General features: G+C 38.8%; 2 protein-coding genes across 3 annotated transcripts in view; one reads left to right on the forward strand and one right to left on the reverse strand.

The window, feature by feature from the left end:
• The window catches only part of sf3b3 (splicing factor 3b, subunit 3), a 32,628-nt gene extending 20,700 nt beyond the window's left edge, over positions 1–11,928 (reverse strand). Inside the window, 14 exon segments of the mRNA XM_022218087.2 lie at positions 163–318; positions 1,494–1,645; positions 2,588–2,660; positions 3,884–3,979; positions 4,084–4,249; positions 5,604–5,707; positions 5,863–6,000; positions 6,291–6,403; positions 6,875–7,016; positions 7,307–7,479; positions 10,229–10,399; positions 10,538–10,693; positions 11,061–11,201; positions 11,810–11,928. Coding sequence (XP_022073779.1) covers positions 163–318; positions 1,494–1,645; positions 2,588–2,660; positions 3,884–3,979; positions 4,084–4,249; positions 5,604–5,707; positions 5,863–6,000; positions 6,291–6,403; positions 6,875–7,016; positions 7,307–7,479; positions 10,229–10,399; positions 10,538–10,693; positions 11,061–11,130 — 1,710 coding nt within the window. The 5' untranslated portion in view covers positions 11,131–11,201; positions 11,810–11,928.
• A 4,190-nt stretch (positions 11,929–16,118) lies between these two features.
• The window catches only part of st3gal2 (ST3 beta-galactoside alpha-2,3-sialyltransferase 2), a 106,995-nt gene continuing 106,636 nt past the window's right edge, over positions 16,119–16,477 (forward strand). The window contains exon 1 of one of the 2 annotated variants that reach the window (XM_051951479.1): positions 16,119–16,359. The gene's annotated coding sequence lies outside the window, so the exon portion shown is untranslated. The remainder of the gene's footprint in view (positions 16,360–16,477) is intronic. The other variant, XM_051951480.1, reaches the window with a different exon arrangement.

Here is a 16,477-nt window from a genome sequence, read left to right on the forward strand (position 1 = left end):
ATATAAGACATGATGAAACCCCAAACGTAAAACACTGCAGTGAACCTTTTTCTTATGACAACATGATTCAAACATAAAAACAGGTAAAATAATCTCGGCCATTTAAACCATGTACGGTTTTCTATATGTATATAGTATGTACTAAAACGTCTTCATTCTTACCGGGTCCATCTCAAAGTAGACCAGCTCCCCTCCAGTGAGGGCGATAACTACTTGCCGCTGGTTCACAGCACAACGGACGATAGTTTTTTTACCCGGAGTCTTCCACTCGTTCACACGCTTGTCTGCTCGGATGTGACGGATACCATCTGGGTAAACCTGTAGCCAGACGGAAGGCAAAGAGCAGGAAATAAGATGGAAAGAGAAACAAGGATAAAGAATCGTCAGACTCCTAACTTGTGCATGTGTAATGTGCAGTTCCACTGAGGAAATAACCAAAATTTACACCTAACATTGTAATATTTTGTCTAAACCCCTTTATTCCAAGTTTGTCTGTTAGAAATTTGGCAAAAAAATAAACAATGTGCACTAATCAGTCCCTGAGAAAAACATAAAATTCTGTACTCCTCTGAGCAGCAAATAAACCATGACCAGTTCAAATGCGACCAACAATCACGTGACAAAATGCTTCGACTTTTTGGCTGAACTGGCTTTGTTCAAACAGAGCAGAGGGGTGACAAGTATCGAAATAAGAGAGACTGATAGGAAAATAAAACATACTTCATCATTAAAAGAAATTCGAATAAATTTAAAAGTGTGAAGAGGTGGTAAAAATGCAAATAGCCAACTATCTACAGCATGCAGAGCCACTGTTTTTACCTGATACATTGCTATGTTCTACATACTGACTCCAGGTTTTTCTCACAATGAATTTCAACGTTTGATTTTCTTTTTTCATGATTTATAGCATTGTAACTTTGCTACAGTGCTAAGACATATTTGGGTTATCTTTACTGGTTTTCATACAGGTGTAAGGACTTTATACTGCAGTAAAAAATGTGCTCAGGCAGTAAAAATGTGGCATCAGGCAATAAACATTCAGAAACTTCTTGAGATCCTGAGAGTTACCAGCTATGGATACTGGAACAATATACAACTGTCTTCTAAAGATGTAAGATTACAGTCATCTGTGTCAATTCAAGTCAAACGTGTTATTTCTAATCATCTGTAAATACTTTAATAGAGTCATTACATAGACATACATTATATTTACACAAGTTTGATGGTTAAATAGTCTTTGTTAAAAGCCTTAAATTCAAAAACAAACTCACTCTGTTCTTTAAAACTTATACAAGTAAGTAGGCAATGACTTTAAAATGAGACATTTAAAATCCTCTTTGATCTAAACCCTGCAAGGGCAGTTTTCCTCTTATCTGTGAAATCAATAATAGATTAAACTGATCAAGACTGCTCTTATGTAACTGTACTACTTTCATTTTCTCTGAAGTATCTCAATGGATGTTGAGATGATGCTGAAGGGAAATTTCACCCACCTGCACGAGGGCGTCCTCCCCCAGCAGTGAGCAGGACAGAGTGGGCGTCGTTCCCAGAAACCCTGAATCTGTCACTTCTTCTACAGTCTCCCCGATGGACAGAACCAGAGTAGCGTTGACGAAAGACACGATGATGTAGGCATCAAATTCATCTAATAAACAAAAGAACAAAACACACAAAGTATGAATGATTAGACAATTATTATTGAGTTGTTTATCTGAGTCTAAATGGGACACATAAATGAGTAGACAGGGACCACAAGAACAGAAATGGCAGCACGGCAGAGTGATGTGGACGATGAATAACACCGGCCATTAAACGACACTAAACAATATTTAAGATTTGTAACATGCGCCAACTTCTAGTGGCATTTAAGTTGTAAAAATGCAGCCAGATGAAGATCTTCACGTCTGCTTGATACCCTGCATGTGTTTGTGTTTTCTCTCCTAATAAAAAAATCAACAAAAAGTTGGCAGGCCATGGGCAGGGATCACCTTTGACTCACTCTAACCTACTAAAAAATAAAGAAGAACACAGCTGAAACAACACTCATCACATACTGCTGTGTGAAGCCTCAAGAAATTCAAACTGCAACTGTGGTTTAGTCAAATCCTGCTTGCTGTGTCACTTAAAAGCCACTAGAGGTCACTGTAACTGAGGTTTATCTGCCACCTGCCACAAGCATTTGTTTAAAAGTTATTCCCATAGGAGTGTCTCACAAGTTCTGGTAATTTCTACAGATAAGTTTAGTGATGAGCACTTAAATTTAAGAAGGTTTTGTGCTCAAATCGACCTGTTCTACAGATTCAGTTTAGCTTTCAGCTTTGTTTTAGGTAAAAGAAAGCTCCAGTTTAGCTGGAGTCATTCTAAACCACACCTAAACTAGTCTGTTGCTAAGTACCGGAGCAACAGCCTCAGTTTATTTCCTGCAGTAGTCATGTTTGTACATTCAGCAGTATAAAAACTTAACAGTGAAATAAATGTATCCTGACAGTCTTGTGCTAAACTCTTAAGCCTCTATTTGAAAAGCTGATGTAAAATGTAGTGTATTAAAGGTTTAAGAAAACGCTGTCTGAAGCAGAAACGTTCTTACCTTCTACATGTCTGCGTACCGTCCACACAGCATTGGGATTACCGGGCAGTTCAGACACAGCCATCTCTGAAACCTGACGGAGACAGAAAGAGAATGAAACAACAACGTTTATTAAATTTTACTTACTTTATCATGATACTGAAATAACTTCTACACAGTAGGGATGGATGATACTGGAGTTTTGCCATTTAGCTGATATTTCGTGACTCATTTTGATGGATTACTAAATGATGATATATGAGGAAATCTCCCCTAGTAGAATCAATATACTATCATTATGTCTACTGTTATTGTGATGGCCCACCAGCAGCTGCATGCATAAAATGTGATGCTTTTCAGTTGTATATATTCACTAGACAAATAAAAAGAAAACTCCTTCAACTTTAATGTAAAGCATGCCGTATTCATTTTTAAGCAACATTTTAGAACACAGTGCTAACATTTAGCCTGACAGGCATTATGTTCTTGTTAATGTTAATTTTAGGTCTATAACATTTATTTTAAACCCTTAACTGGCTCAATACCAGTGAGGATATCACTCTCCATCCCTATTACTAAGGATGCTAATCCATCTTGATTGTTTATAAGACTGCTTCAAAAGTCAGGGGACGTCCTACAATTGAGTTTAAATTTTTTTTTTAAAAAGCCTCATATATGCTGTTTCTAGCTTCTCAAATGTGACGACTGCTGCATGTATATCGGATAAACTGAGTATCTTTGGATTTACAGCTGCTGGTTAACTGGAAAAAAAAAAGAAAAATTGCAGGACATTTCCAAGTATTTTCTTAAATATTTGCCACTGTTTGAGTTATAAAGAACTTCATTTAATTCATCAGAAAAACATACAAAACACTACAGACTGACTAAGTTATCATTTTTGAATCCGGTCTTCTTTTCCAAAGACTCAAAGCTCTCAAACCACCAGTTTGTTTTATAGATCATTATAGATCATCCTGTTTATGTTTGCACAGAAACATTGCAATTTTTTCTGTCTCGGGTACAAAGACAAACTGACTCAAATGTTTTTAATTAGTTTATCTTCTCAGTGAACAGCAAGCAGTAGTTTAAAGCTAAGCTATCAAACAGCAAGAGAGAAAATCTTACAGTCTTTGCAGCATGACACATAATAATGTAAAACCACTAGACTTTGCATTTGTGCTGAGATCAGAGTGATTGATAGACTCTTCAGCTTTTATTCAGAGAAGAGACATGAAAAAACTCATCATTCTTACAGCCAGCAAAGTTTGTGTGTGGACCTGACCTTTCAGCTGCACGTATAATAAAGTATTTGTGTACCTCCAGTCCGTGTCGAAGGACTCTCAGAGTTGACCTCGGCCCTCGTCCACAGGCGACGTACAGCTGAGGTGTGTCTTCATTGGCCAAATCTGCAATCTGTCAGGAAAAGAGGAGTTAGTGAGCCAGTCAGTAAATACACTGGAGCTGAACTCAAGCCTTTCGTCTCTCTCCTTAAATCCATGTTCCCCGGACACACTCACCTGACAGGACATGATAGGCGACAGGTTCTCCTGCTCATCCACCAGCACAAGGTTTTTGAGAGGACGAGGCTGGAAGAAGAAGGTGTCTCCCTCTTCCAGCGGCATCGCAGAGGAGAACTCCGGCTCATCGTCATCATCACCCAAATGAGCAATCTGGTAAAGGTAACTAAAGGGAACAAAAGGCAGAACAACATGAATAAACGCGTTCTTGTGCACATACACCATGACATCAAAACAGCATCGTAACTGTTTATACTCGCTGCAGTCGCCCCCTGAAGAACGTTCAAAAATACAACATATAACATTAGAAGACCAATTGGAAGGGAACTACATAATGAGCATGTCAAACATCCTCCACAGCTCTCTGCAGAGCGTCTCAACTTTTAAATCACCCTCCAAAAGCTTTGTGCCACCTATGAATCCTGATGCTCCTGTAGTGCCTTTTTACAGAGCTTTCAATCACATCTCAGCAGAAAAAAATAGTTTTAATTTATTTAAATCCATTTGAGAGAGGTCACAGACTTACAAATTTACAGGCAGACAAAATAACACCAAAGAGCAACAAGGCAGCAGTATTGACATCACTTTTGGCACACACTGCAAAGTCAACAATGTCGAGCAAAAACTAAGCTCTTAGTAGTTTTGATAGAAAACAATCAGTAAAAAGTTTGGACTTATGGAGAAGAACATACAAAATGCAAAAAAAGGAATGCCCAGACCAGGATCAGGGCCAAACATGTCTAATTCAAACTGATCTGTACCAATATAAGCCCAATCCTTTGTTTACATCTGCTGTCACATAGATATCACAAAGAGAAAACACAAGTTTTAATGGGACACTACGGATAAAAGGCACGAGCTCTGGTCAGAGGACGTTAATCCTCATTGAAGGCTCTATCATGGTGCATGTTGCTAGCTTAAATCTTGTAATGCTCTCTGCTTGCCAACATGAAACAGCCTCCTGAGGTTGCTACATTATTAAACAGAACACTCGGTACTGCAGCTAATCAACAATACATTTTCTGACATGCATGTACATAATAAAGGTTTTCATCATTACTTGGAGCTTGTAGAGCCACAGTACACTCTACCCTCTCCACACTAAAGGTCAGACAGAGGCTTATGCGAGTTCTGCAACAAGGCTGGCGATCACCGACATAACTTCAAAACAGACAGGATTTAGAAATGCAAGTGAGATGGAGGCCATGCAGCACTCTTGGAGTTCACTGACAAGGCTGGCCCAGGACAGGCAGAAGTGGAGGAACTTTGTTGCTGCCCTACACACCACTGGGTGTAAAGGATGATGATGATGACTCAGTTGTCGAGCGTGTGCATTGGACTGACTGCAATAACTTAAATGCGCCTTAAGTGTTTACTATCAAGGAAAAAATGGTTGAAAAATGGTGACTAAATGTTAAGGATCAGAAAAAAACAACCTGATCGGAGCATCCCTAGAAGAAAAGCAATACGACTTAACTTAAAGAAATAAGAAAACGCGTGATGTACAGCCTGGAACTTACTGGTTTCCAAACTCTGACGAAACAAACAGGAAGCCAGTCTTCAGGACACACATGGCTGCTGCCACAGGAATCGTGTCGAAGTACTTCAGTCTGATTTCTGTGACCTAAGTGATGACGCAGACGTTAGAACAATACATTTTTGGTATACATAGTATTAAGAATATAAACAGAAAACCAGTGGTGACAAAAGTTTGACACATTTAAGAGTAAATGGCTATTATATTATTATAATTCATAAGTGACACATCTTTCATCTCACCATTTCTTCATCTGTTTCCAGCGTTACTTTAAAGATGTCTCCCTGCTCAGTCTGGGCCAGGAAGAAGAACATGGACTTGGTTTTGTGGGTGGCTGAGCAGACAAATATCATGCCACGCTCTGGGTCATCCAGGTCATTCTGTGGGAAGGGACAGAAGAGAGTAGGTGGAGAAAAAGAAAGCAGAATTAATATAAACATGCATGCAGAGAGGAAAAACTGACAAAGAGTTGAGTGGGTGGCTTAAATAATAGCCAAACCTCCACATAAACAGGAAAACCGGTTCCATTTCTACTTATTGAATTACAGTCGGGAGAAGTGTTGCATTATGGGAAGATGATGTATTCAAATACAGTCAGATTAATCACCTCAGGAAGTCATGCGGTAAAAATATTTTCATTATATGATGTACTTCTGTAAAAAGAACTCACCCTGCGCCGTGGGATGGGACAGCGAATGTCAGGCTGGTCTCCAAAATTCTTGTAAGTGATGTAGTTTTCAGAGCAAATCAGAACTCCACTGGGACCATCTGAACCACCAGGAACTAGACAGAGAAGAAAAAAGGATATTTATCTTAAAAAAATCATGATCTAAAAGCAGGTTTAGCTCTATTTTAAACCTGAAGTTTCCCCTTACTACTCCATCTTGTGCTTTAATGTGTTTTAAAGTCTCAATAAACTGGTGCTGAGATCAGAGAGGTTGAATCTTTCTCCAGTGTTAGTCAGAGAAGAGACATGACAAGCTCATCATATCTACAACACAGTGTGGACTAACAGCCATGCCTGAATATAGATTCTTCTGAAAACCAAATCCAACTCCAGAAAGTGCCATATTCCAGTGAATGTCATTTTCATTTGATCTGCCTTGTGTATTTTGGAAACTATATGTAACAGCTGTGTGGAAATTGGTTTCTTTACAGCCTAAATCACTTGGGACTTAATGCAAAGCAGCTGATAAGCAACGCAACCATTTTTTCAGACCTGAATATTTGAAACCATGTGAAATAAATTCCTACCAGTGATGAGGAAATTCCCATGTTCCTCCAAAGCCTCGCTGTACTTGCGGACCACGTGATTTAAGCCGAGATCCAGCTCGTAAAAGGTGAGCGTCTGTTGTGTGTTTGCAGCAGCTTCTCCTGTTGGGTCGTTGTCGGCTTCCTGGAAAGGTCAAACGTATTGAGACAGGTTCAGAGGTTGGTAAAAGCCTGTCCATTATTAGGCTCAATAATAGTGCGAGGTTATCACTTCTGAACTATTAAGGTTCTTTTTATGATGCTTTAAACTTCACTGTTAAAAAAAATTCCTTCCCATGTTGAGATCAGAGGTGTGAAATCTTTCTCCAGTGACAGTCAGAGAAGAGACATGACAAACTCATCACATCCAAAACACTTTGCATGAAAGATTCTCATTTAACAAACATCTCTGCAGGCGGTTTCTCATGACTTTACCTCGTAGTCCATTTCTAAGCAGGCAAACATTGGATTTTCAAAGCCGACGTCGACTCCCACTACATGGTAGACCAGCGTGTTTGCTTTATGGGCTTCCAGTGGAGAGGAGATGGTCAGTCTTGCAGCGGCATCTCTGTTCAGAATGTAGACCAGCTTCTGTTTCTCTATCGCTCCTGGACAGATGAAAGACAAAATACATCCAAAATGCTTAACTTCACTGAACTCACTTCAACATAACATCTGCAGGGCTTTTCTCTTAGATGAAAACAATGTTATTTCATGTGACAATGTACATAATATACTAGTAATGCACTATTATTCAACATCTCATTATTTCATGTAGTAATTCTGTAAAGAAAATTGAATTTATCTGCCACATAACACAACTGTTAGTGTAATAGTTTAACTCCCATCTTGAGAAAAATCTGAAAGTGCAGCAAAATTAAAGGTCAGGTAACACAAATGTCATCATTTTCCTAAGTTCTGCAAGGTCTGCACATGAAGGCCATAACTTGTAAACAACGCTATTCACACATTTCTAATCCATAATTATCAGCATTGTTGTTGCCTGTTCTTCTCTTTTAACAGCACAGTGTTTCCCCTAGGATTGGTGCCTTGGGGGGGGGGGTTTGTTTTCACATCGGTCGTTGTCGCCGTCGTACAAAAACTCGAAATAAGGAATTTGAGTCATAATATGTTTTAATTACAATATAAAATACATACATAATACTGAAAAAAAACTAACAAAATAAATTATAATAAATAAATGACATTTGGATCAAAAAATGAACAAATCTGAAAGAAACAATAAGGGTGTTTTCAGGACTATTGTCCACAAAGTGTGCAGCTTTTGTCACTGCAGTAAATCTTCCTGGGCTTCTGGAAGAACATCTCCAGTGCCTCTTTATCTACCTACCTACCTACATTTATGTAATGTATGTATTTTTATTAATTACTTGCTTATGCCTAGAGCTAACAACACGATATCAGGCCGATTTTGGCTAGGTTTTTTGTCGGAGCTTGTCTGCTCTTGTCTCACCCGACACTAAACTAAAATTGGCCTGATATCGCATAGTGTGCTCTAAGCATTAATTACTTACTAATATCAGTTTTGTACAGCCAGGGGGAATATTTCCCCTCTGACAACCAAGCTGGGTCAAAGCCCGACATGTGGTGGTGAGATGATGACTTTTGCTGCGGGGCAGGTGGGGGGGGGGGGGGGGGGGGGCTTGCCGTGCAGAACTTTGGCTGCTGTCACTTGGCCTGGGAGAGGCAGAGCTGCTCTGGGTGCTACTGCTTGAAGAGCCAGAGGGGCGGCTGGTGTTGCCATTATCACCCTGTGACTGTGAGCGTTTAAAAACGCTGAGATTTTGCTTTGTTTTTCATGTGCCATTTTCCGACAGTCGCTGGCGGGAGTCTGCTCACATGTGCGCTCACGCTTGTGTGTACACGTGTGCGCGCACGCCGATATTAAAATATATAATTTTCACCATTTTGTACCACTTATTGAGCGTGTGAATCATTTTTAGCCCATTTTTACGTTACGGTGTTGAAAGGCTTCATCTAATTATTTTATAATAATAATACTTTATTTATTTTAGGCCCAATATTACGACAGACGTCGTCTCAAAGGACCAATTTTGCATCATAAGAAGTCATGCTGTTAAAAAGAGCGTCTTCATTTTTTTTTTATCTCTATGAAGTTTCATCGCGGGTCCCACTTCCCTTCGTTCTTTTTCATTTTTAACACTCCTACACGATTGAGAACAACAACAACACATGGCCCGGCCGGTCGTAATTACCTCATGGCGCGCGTCACTGTCATCAGAGGTGGTTTTTCTTCTGCTTCTTTATTTTATGGCTGAAATAACTCTATATTTTGGCCGTAGTTTGTTGTAGAAAGTAAAACACGAGACGCGCCACTGCAAACTAGTGTTTGTGTGTGTGGTGACTGTGGGGTGGGGGGCAGTGTGACTGTTTACAAGACGGAGGGAGGGGGGAGTAGACACAGTGGAGTGCTGCAGCAAGTGCTGTAAGGACAGCATGTGGAGCGGCCTTTATGCAGGAAAACTAAAGTTTGCGTGTAAAAAAGTAACAATTATTTTAATTTAACTTGACCTTCTTGGGGCGGGGGGTGCCGTTGGGGGGCGGGGCGCCCCCCTAATATAATGGTAGGGGAAACACTGCAGCATTTCCCTCACTATTAAATATTAGCAAACTGTGATAAAGATAATCTGCAGTCAACGCAAAACAGTGTCTCTAACTAGTGTTGTATCTGCAGTAATTGTTGGCAGACATTGTACATTATTTTCTATCAACAGTGACCAAATTCTCCAGAAACTCTGCTGTATGTTGACCCACTGTGCTTGGAACGGAAAGGCAGCAAACTCTAGCAACGGGCAATTTCACAGCACAGATCAATCACTGACATGGTGCTACAGCCCAAACTGTAACTATCTGTGGCATCCCATAAAAAGTACAACGTTGCAGTAAGGATTTCAGAATCACCCACAGAAAGTCTCACATGTTTTTCTATGTTCACATTCAAAGTCTGCATCAATCAGCAAACAGGGATGTAGAAACCAGGATTTGGCTTCAAGTCAAATATTACTGATGTGGTAGTAATATTATTAGCAGCACATTAAAGCAGGGCAAAAAAAAATAAAATCGCTATTTATTTCTAAGAACAACATGTGGTAATTACAATATACAGTAGACACTCTGATGATCGTTACTTTATGTACTACTCTTCCTTTCATTTCCTTGTATATGAAGTGAACTGAAAACAGAAACCCACTCAATACTGTAATGCAGTCCGATCCTCAAAGGTCCTGCATTTATTACTAATGAGTAATTAATACATCTGAAAAGCAAGGCGTTTCCTCATCTGTGGTAGCATTAGAACTTAATATTAATCCTTACCTATCATAACAGCTCTGCCTTTTGGGTCGACAGCCAGGAACTGTCCGGGGACGATGCGTCGGCAGCCGCTCTTCCCAAAGGTTTCCTGGTGGATCTTCTCAAACATGTTTTTTGATGGATGATACTCCAGGATGACGATACGACCGCTGTCACTTCCCACGACAATGTAATCTACAGATAGATACACTCATGAAATTCTACACTTACACTTGGGCAATTCATTTATCATATTAAATCAAAAATACATTTTGGAAGAGTGTCATTAAATGCATAATCCAGTTGTGTGTAATCACTAGCATGGTTACATACCTTTGGTTCCTCCAGTGAGCCTGAAGGCCATTAGTGATCTTATGATGCCAAACACCTCCACTGTGAGGAGAGTGTGCACCTTTCCTGTGTTGGCATCTGGTCGCAATATTTCCAGGATCTTCCCTCTGGAAACAACAATCTCTTGCATCTTTGTTCCTACCAAAGCGGAAACATCCCATTTTAGCATTTGTAGCATTCCGTCTTTCATTCATAAATAATGGCATGTATGTCTGTGCTTGTCAGGAAAGACTGTATACACTGAAATAAAGCATAAAACTGCAATATCTACAAAAAACTACAACCTTAATATGGAGTAATCTTAAAACAGACTGGCTTAGGATATCATCACATCAACTTTGCATCCTAATTATTGTACTTCTGGTCTATTTTTAAATGCTTTTGCTACATTTCCTGCTTGGTTGTACACCCTGCATTCATCATGTTGGCGTTGTGCAGCATCTTGGCAAACTATTTCAGAAAGATGTTATATCAATAAATTTACCGTTTTCTGGAGCAAACTCACCTGAGAAGTTTCCATGGATGGCATGCGAGATACCAGTGGCGCGCTGCAGGGTGATGTTGTAGAGAAACATGGCTCCTTTTCAGTTGGTTCCACACAGTGTTATTCAGGGGCAGCAATAAGAGCGCTTAGCCCGGCTCAAAGCTGTAAATAAATCAAAAACATGAGTGCATACGCGGTTACAAATAGGGGGCCAGCAACTCGTTAAATGCAGCATTAACTACGCGGTTCCAGTGTTGACAAATGAGGCGCCTGTTCCAGAGGTATTTTCAAACTGTGCGAAGTTGCGCTAAATGAGGGGTACAGTTGCAGAACATTTAGCTACCTTTCAAATAGGTAAACCATTTAAACTGATGCTATAGGAAGTGAGCGAAGGGTTTAAGTGTCTGCTATTAACAAACTTAAGGTAACTGTTTACATGACAGCGCTGCTAACGTTAGCTAGTTAACTGCACAAAACATTAGCTTAGCAATACGGAAATATAACTTCACTATCCGCAACTATTAACTTAACTCTTGGTTATAATACATGCAAGACAGCGTCTACATTTGTTTAACTTTAATTTAGCCCTTTCGGCTCCTGCTAGCTTCTCTTCTACCGGTTACGCTGCCCCCATTCATACAAAGCGCCACTTTTACCGGACGCATCCTCTTATTTCCCTGCTTTATCGCTTAACATCGAGCACATATTATATTCATAAAGTATTTATTTAATTCCAGACAAAGTGTAGATTGGTAGAGTTAAATATTTACCGGCGTGTTAAATGAGATGTTTCAGATTTCAGGTGGATAAAGTTTCATTTACACGAACTATTTTCCCTGAAACTCCGGGAACCCAACGATGAGCCGCCGTTATGGGGGTCCTTCGTCACTACAATAACGTCATGTAGGTGGCCCGCACTGTGCCTGACGGAAATCCGAGCGTGTAGTTTCGCATTATGTCCAGCAGATGCCGACAAAAGACCTGAATATTAACACATGTAGTTACAGGAAAACAGGTAAGAGGACAAGTCATGTCCGTTTAAGATATTTGTAACTACATATGTGGTTGTTGTTGTCAGTAGTAGTGACAGCAGTACTACTACTAGTAGTATTTTATGCTGTCTTTGGCAAAATAGTGATTCTTTCTGAACTCTTTCTGGTGTTCAGCATTTATTATTTATTAACAATATTTAAATTAATTTATGTATTATCTGTTACTAAAACATAAATTAACTCCATGAGGACAGATTCATTGTTGTACTAGTTTTTATCCCCCATTTCTGTTAAAAATTAACTAAACTAAAATTTAATAAATAAGCTATTTTTTTTTCAAAAAAATTCCTTAGATACGAATTTATTTAAAATTCTCCTTATCACTGTGTGACTAAGAGTTTCAAACATGATCACATGACATTTTCTTCTTCTTCTTCTTCTCCTTCTTCAAATTATTACTATTATTATAGGAAGCGTGTGAATAATTTATATTGAATATATACATACATACATATATATATATATATATGAAATCATTTAATGAAGCCTTTGTGCATTGTTGTTTTAAAGTTGCATTTCATTTAAGTTTAAGGGGAATATTATTAATATTATGTATGTATGTTTATAGTATGTATGTATTATAGTATAGTATGTTTTTCAAACCATCATGAAAGCTTTTTGAAACTGTTGGGATAAGAAAAACATATTTAAATATAAACATATACATATATATATATATATATATATATATATATATATATATATATATATATATATATATATATATTGAGAGAGAGAGAGAGAGAGAGAAGAGAAAATAGGTGTGTGCTAACATGCAAGAGCATTGTATTTTATTTTTTTTATTTCCAACTGGATCACCAATATTGTCAAAGTGGTTTGTTGTCCTAAGCTGACATCTAGAAATAAACTTTAACACTGAATTTTCTCTCATTTTCATAGACTCTCTATCGTAGCTGTCTGATGGACTATAATAAAGTTTCTGCACTTATCTATTTCCGTGCTTTTTCTTTTGTTTGGAGTGGAAAAACTCTCGAAGGCTTCCAGTCTTTCTGACAATTTCTAGCCCCTTGCTCTGATGGACTCTCAGTTCCACGCTCCATTTAATGTGTTGAGTGAACCAGAAAATGAAAACTGAACAGAATTGTTTTCCGGGCAACCTGGTGAGCGATTGTGTCTCACATATTTGAAAACAAGCTGAAAAATCAGCCCTGCAGCAGAGCCGTGTTGGGCCTCGTAGCTTGGAAGCTTTTACCCTCAAAAATGTTTCATTCATGCCCCATATTTTGAGGTCATATTTTGAGCTCTGTTGTAAAAATACAAGGATAAAGTGAGTTCTACTCGACTGGTGTTCCTAATTTTTCAGCCTTGTTCATACAGTTCAGAATTAAACCTTTCAAGGAGCCAGTAGCACAATAAACATGAATGGTTTTAATCAATGCAGAAATATTCAAAGCTCAGCTTGCAGCCTTTTTGTCCCGTGGTGTAAAATTACAAATGCCCAAGAACTCTGTAATTTTAGTGGCTCTGCTCCTCTGAAAATTTTCTTTAAGGGATTCATTTAAATGTTAATGTAAAGCTGGAGAGCAAACCGCATTAGGAGGCTGCCTGTGAGTTTCCTTTCAAAGTAAGAGCATTAAAACCATTTTTGAAAACGGTATTTGTTACACACAACAAAAAAGACTTTATGCTTACAGATAGTAAATGGATCCAAACAATATCTATTTGTTAATGTTGTCTGTGTGAAGATTGGGGGACATGCCAGTAATAATAAGATTTAAAAAAGCAACATGTGAGATTTTTCTTTAGAGACATATTTGTAATGGTATATGCTCGTCATGTCATATTTTTTTAAATGCTAAACATCAGATGTTAGGTGCTTCATTATGTACAACAGACATCAGAGTTCCTTATATATTACAGAACAGCATAATGATGTGGGGAGACAGTCAGCATAATTATGCACCATCACAAACTGATGATTCAGCAAGCAAGGCTGCCTCATTTGGAAAAGAAAAACTTCCATAATGGTGTTTTTCAGTCCTGAATAATTCATGTGGGTATCTCCTATACTAATGAACCACTTTACCACTGACTGAGCCTTCCAGATACGTACATGTGTCTTTATACTGCAGTCATCTGAGAGACATCCACTGCACTCACATGATCTTCATTTCACTGACTGTGTGACTTCTTGCACCAGTTGACTGTACCTGTGTTGAATCAATGAAAATATTGATGCGATCACTTGTTCTACATTTTATATCGTGAATTAACTGACATCACTTTGGAGAAATCTGTTTTCACTTTGACATGGAAGAATCGACACAAACTGTGTTTTCTTTGGTGGGTGCAGGTCAGTGCTTTTTGCAGTGGTAACGTATAAAAGGCCGAACCATTATCAAAAAACACACTGTCCCCACTATGAAGCACGGTGGTGGCACTTGCATTATGTTAGGATGCTTACCATGTCTAGATGTGAATGGCACTTATTTTACATTTTAAATTGCTAGTTAACTGACAATAATTAGTAAAGATCTGTTTTCACTTTGACACGGATGAGTCTACCAGAGTATGTTTTCTGGTGGGTGCTGGGGGAGTGCATAAACATAGCTTAGTGTTTTTTATGGTGGTAATTATGAAGAAACAAGCACATCTTTACAAATCCTGTGAAGCATGGTGGTGGCAGCATCATGGTGTGGGGATGCCTAAAGTGTCCATATGTGCACTTATTTCACATTTTATATTGATAACTGACAACAATTTGTAAAAAAAATAAAATAAAATAAAATAAAAATAGTTTTCACTTTGACATGAAAGAGTTTTTTGATAATTGTAGTCAAAAAACGCCTAATTAAATTCCCAATGATTGATTTTCGGGGGCACTGAATGACTACATGAACAGAGCTCAGTGCTTTTTACTTTGGTCATGATGAAAAGGCGGGCATATCATTGCAAACACTGTGAAGCACGGTGGTTTCAGCATCATGATGTGGAGATGTGGAAGGCAGTACACTTCTTTTACATTTTATATTGTTAATTAATTGACAACCATTTGTAAAAAATTACTTTCAATTTGACATGAAAGATCTTTTTTGCATATTCTAGTTTATAAAAGATTAATAATTCAATGATACAATCAATGAATTATACTGTTACATTTGTATATTTATTTTTAGTTAACATTATTTTGACATAAAAGATGCTACACAGTGTTTTCTTTTCTTTAGCAGAGCGCTTTTTGTGGTGGTAACCATGGTGGTAACAGGTGGGCACATCATAACACTGTGAAGCATGGTGGTGGCAGCATCATGATGTGGAAGGCTGTGCACTTATTTCACATTTTATATGTTTTTTCATATTTATACCACAATTTGTAAAGAAATTGTTTTCACTTTGACATAAAAAAGTGTTTTTGTAATTTCTAGTTTAAAAAAGACGAATGACTCAATGATACAATAAACAGACTATACTGTTAATTTGCATATTTGTTATTAATTGATATTATTTTGACATGAAAAAGCCTATACAGAGTGTTTTCTTTTCCTTTAGCTTTGTGCTTTTTGCGGTGGTAATGATGTAAAGGCGGGGACGTTATAACAGTGAAGCATGGTGGTGGCAGCATCAGGATGTGAAGCATGGTGGTGGCAGTATCATAATAAGAAGCATGGTGGTGGCAGCATCATGATGAGAAACATGGTGGTGGCAGCATCATAATAAGAAGCATGGTGGTGGCAGCATCATGATGTGAAGCATGGTGGTGGCAGCATCATAAGAAGCACGGTGGTTTCAGCATCATGATGTGAAGAATGGTGGTGGCAGCATCATAATGAGAAGCATGGTGGTGGTGGCATCATGATGTGGCCATGTGCAGGATGGTGCACTTCATTTACATTTAAAAAATATATTTGTACCACAGTTTGTAAAGAAATCTTTCTCACTTTGAGATGAAAGAGTCTTTTGGGGTAAATTCTACTTTTGAAAAAGCTAAATAAAACATCCCATGATTCAAAGTCGAGTGGAGCTTGACAAATAAAAGCACAAACACGGTGCGCTTCATTGTGAAACGGCGGAACAGGATCGCATTGATCCGTGCGGCCTCAGCTTGACAGTGGTGTCCGCCGGGGTCTGGAGGACCGTCCCTCCCAGAAAGACACCAGCCGACGCCGCCTCCTGCTCCTCCTGCCTCGTCTTTGAGGGCCGTCCTGGGCAGCAGATCCTCGGTCTCCTGCTCGCTGTGGACGTCGCCTCATCAGCGCTCATTTCTCACTGAGCCAGCGGGTTAGCAGCAGCAGCCTCTACGGCAGCTGGTACCTTCCTGCACCGCTAACGCATTTTTAAAATCTATCTATATTTTTCCCCCATTTTTATTCCTCTCCCCTCCAGAGCTGAGATCTAACTGCACATTCCTTTGCTTGTTTGGTTTCG

This window comes from Acanthochromis polyacanthus, chromosome 8, assembly GCF_021347895.1.
Source record: "Acanthochromis polyacanthus isolate Apoly-LR-REF ecotype Palm Island chromosome 8, KAUST_Apoly_ChrSc, whole genome shotgun sequence".
NCBI lineage: Eukaryota > Metazoa > Chordata > Actinopteri > Pomacentridae > Acanthochromis > Acanthochromis polyacanthus.